The sequence below is a fragment of the Petromyzon marinus genome, chromosome 55 (assembly GCF_048934315.1).
Source record: "Petromyzon marinus isolate PM22_M1 ecotype Great Lakes invasive population chromosome 55, UKy_Petmar_22M1.pri1.0, whole genome shotgun sequence".
In the NCBI taxonomy this organism is placed as follows: domain Eukaryota; kingdom Metazoa; phylum Chordata; class Hyperoartia; order Petromyzontiformes; family Petromyzontidae; genus Petromyzon; species Petromyzon marinus.
Genome location: NC_133721.1, coordinates 5,550,567 through 5,552,194, shown reverse-complemented (window position 1 = coordinate 5,552,194; position 1,628 = coordinate 5,550,567). Strand labels below are relative to the sequence as shown.

Genomic DNA, 1,628 nt, shown 5'->3' with positions numbered 1-1,628 from the left:
GCTTATTGTGTGGCGAATGCACTCGCCGCAGTATGAACCACTAACGTTATATTTATCTTTATTTTACCAGGTCAGGCCCACTGAGCTATATAGCTCTTTTTTCAAAAGCGACCTTGCTATCACAAATGATAGCCCAACGAAGTGGTGTATTATCACGTGGTAATGTATAGCAGCCAAATAACACTTAAACGCCGTGATGTTGATTCTAAACGTGGAGGGAAAAAAAACAACGGAGGACCCCAAAAAATCCACGCGACCACAGGGAGAGAGATAACGCAAACTGGTCTCGCACCACGAACCTCTGCAAATGCGAAACCACTCACCAACGTCACCATGCCGGCGAACGTCGTGAAACTGGGGACCGGCTGTGATTGTCACTGTTCACGATAAAATACAACAGAATCAAACATTGTCACCCCTGGCCAATGACTCAAATTAGCGCTGGCCTAAGTCCTGGAGCTGCGTTCCGTGTGGACGTGAGCCTTGGGGAGCGACTGTTTAAAACACCTGAGCATCGCCTCCCTCAGCTCCCTGGTGCGGAACACGTAAATCGTGACGTTGGCGATGGGGATGATGAAGATGGCGAACTGGGAGGCGCACCTCGCGTTCCGCACCTGCGGGCCGTGGAAGTCCTTGACGAGGCGCGGGAGGAGGATGGTGACAAAGAGCGAGGTGAAGACCACGGCGAGCACGAGGAAGTGAGTGGTCAGCGTGGACGCGGACTTCTTGCGGAAGTCGCCGCTCGACCTCTTCAACTCGAGGATGATTTTGAAGTAGGTGACGCCGATCGCGCAGAGCGGCACGCCGATGAACACCGCGGTGAGCGCGAGGCCGTACAGGTCGTTGATCCGCGTGTCCGAGATGGATAGCCGCGATATGCCCATGCTGTCGCAGTAAATGCCCTGAATTTGCTGATCGTCCCTAGCGAACTTTAGCGGCACCACGAGCGCGGTGGCGACCGACACGGCGGCAACTACAGCGACGTTCGTCGTCAGGGTCGCGACCACCGCGCGCCTGGCCGTGACGATGGCGTGGTAGCGCAGCGGGCGGCAGATGGCCACGTAGCGGTCGACGGACATCGCGGCGAGCGTGAGGACCTCGCTGTGCACGAAGAAGTGCACCCAGAACATCTGCACGACGCAGGACGTGTACGCGACGCGGTCGTCGCCCGTCAACAGGATGTGCAGCTGCCTGGGCACGCTGCTCGCGCAGGCGATCACGTCGGCCACCATGAGGTTGCACAGGAAGATGTTCATGGGCTTGCGCAGGTGCGCGCAGGCCATCACCGTTGCGAGCACCAACAGGTTGGCCACAACTGTGAGGATGAACATGGGCAGGCAGAGGCTGAAGATGAGCAGCTGAACACCGTGGGGAGCCTCGAAGGTTGCGAGATAAACGACATCGCTGCCGTTGTCCATGGTCGACGTTTAACACTGGGGGACAGAGAGAGCGAGAGAAAAAGGTTCGAGACGCAGCCCTACAATTGCTCGGCCACGTCACTGCTGGCGGATAGGCCCTCTGCGAGAGGGAGCTCTAGAGGGCTCATTTAAATGCTCTTTCTCGCACCTCCGATGAGCACGGTTGGCTACATGCCGTGCGAAAAAGTCCAACATACATACATGCGTATG

At 56.9% G+C, this 1,628-nt stretch overlaps 1 protein-coding gene across 1 annotated transcript; it reads right to left on the bottom strand.

Moving 5' to 3' along the window:
- Nucleotides 1–446: 446 nt before the first annotated feature.
- LOC116954606 (olfactory receptor 2A12-like) lies at nt 447–1,428 on the bottom strand. The gene has a single exon (XM_032975263.2). The coding sequence runs from the start codon at nt 1,416–1,418 to the stop codon at nt 447–449; it is 972 nt and encodes a 323-aa protein (XP_032831154.2). The 5' UTR covers nt 1,419–1,428.
- Nucleotides 1,429–1,628: the final 200 nt, after the last annotated feature.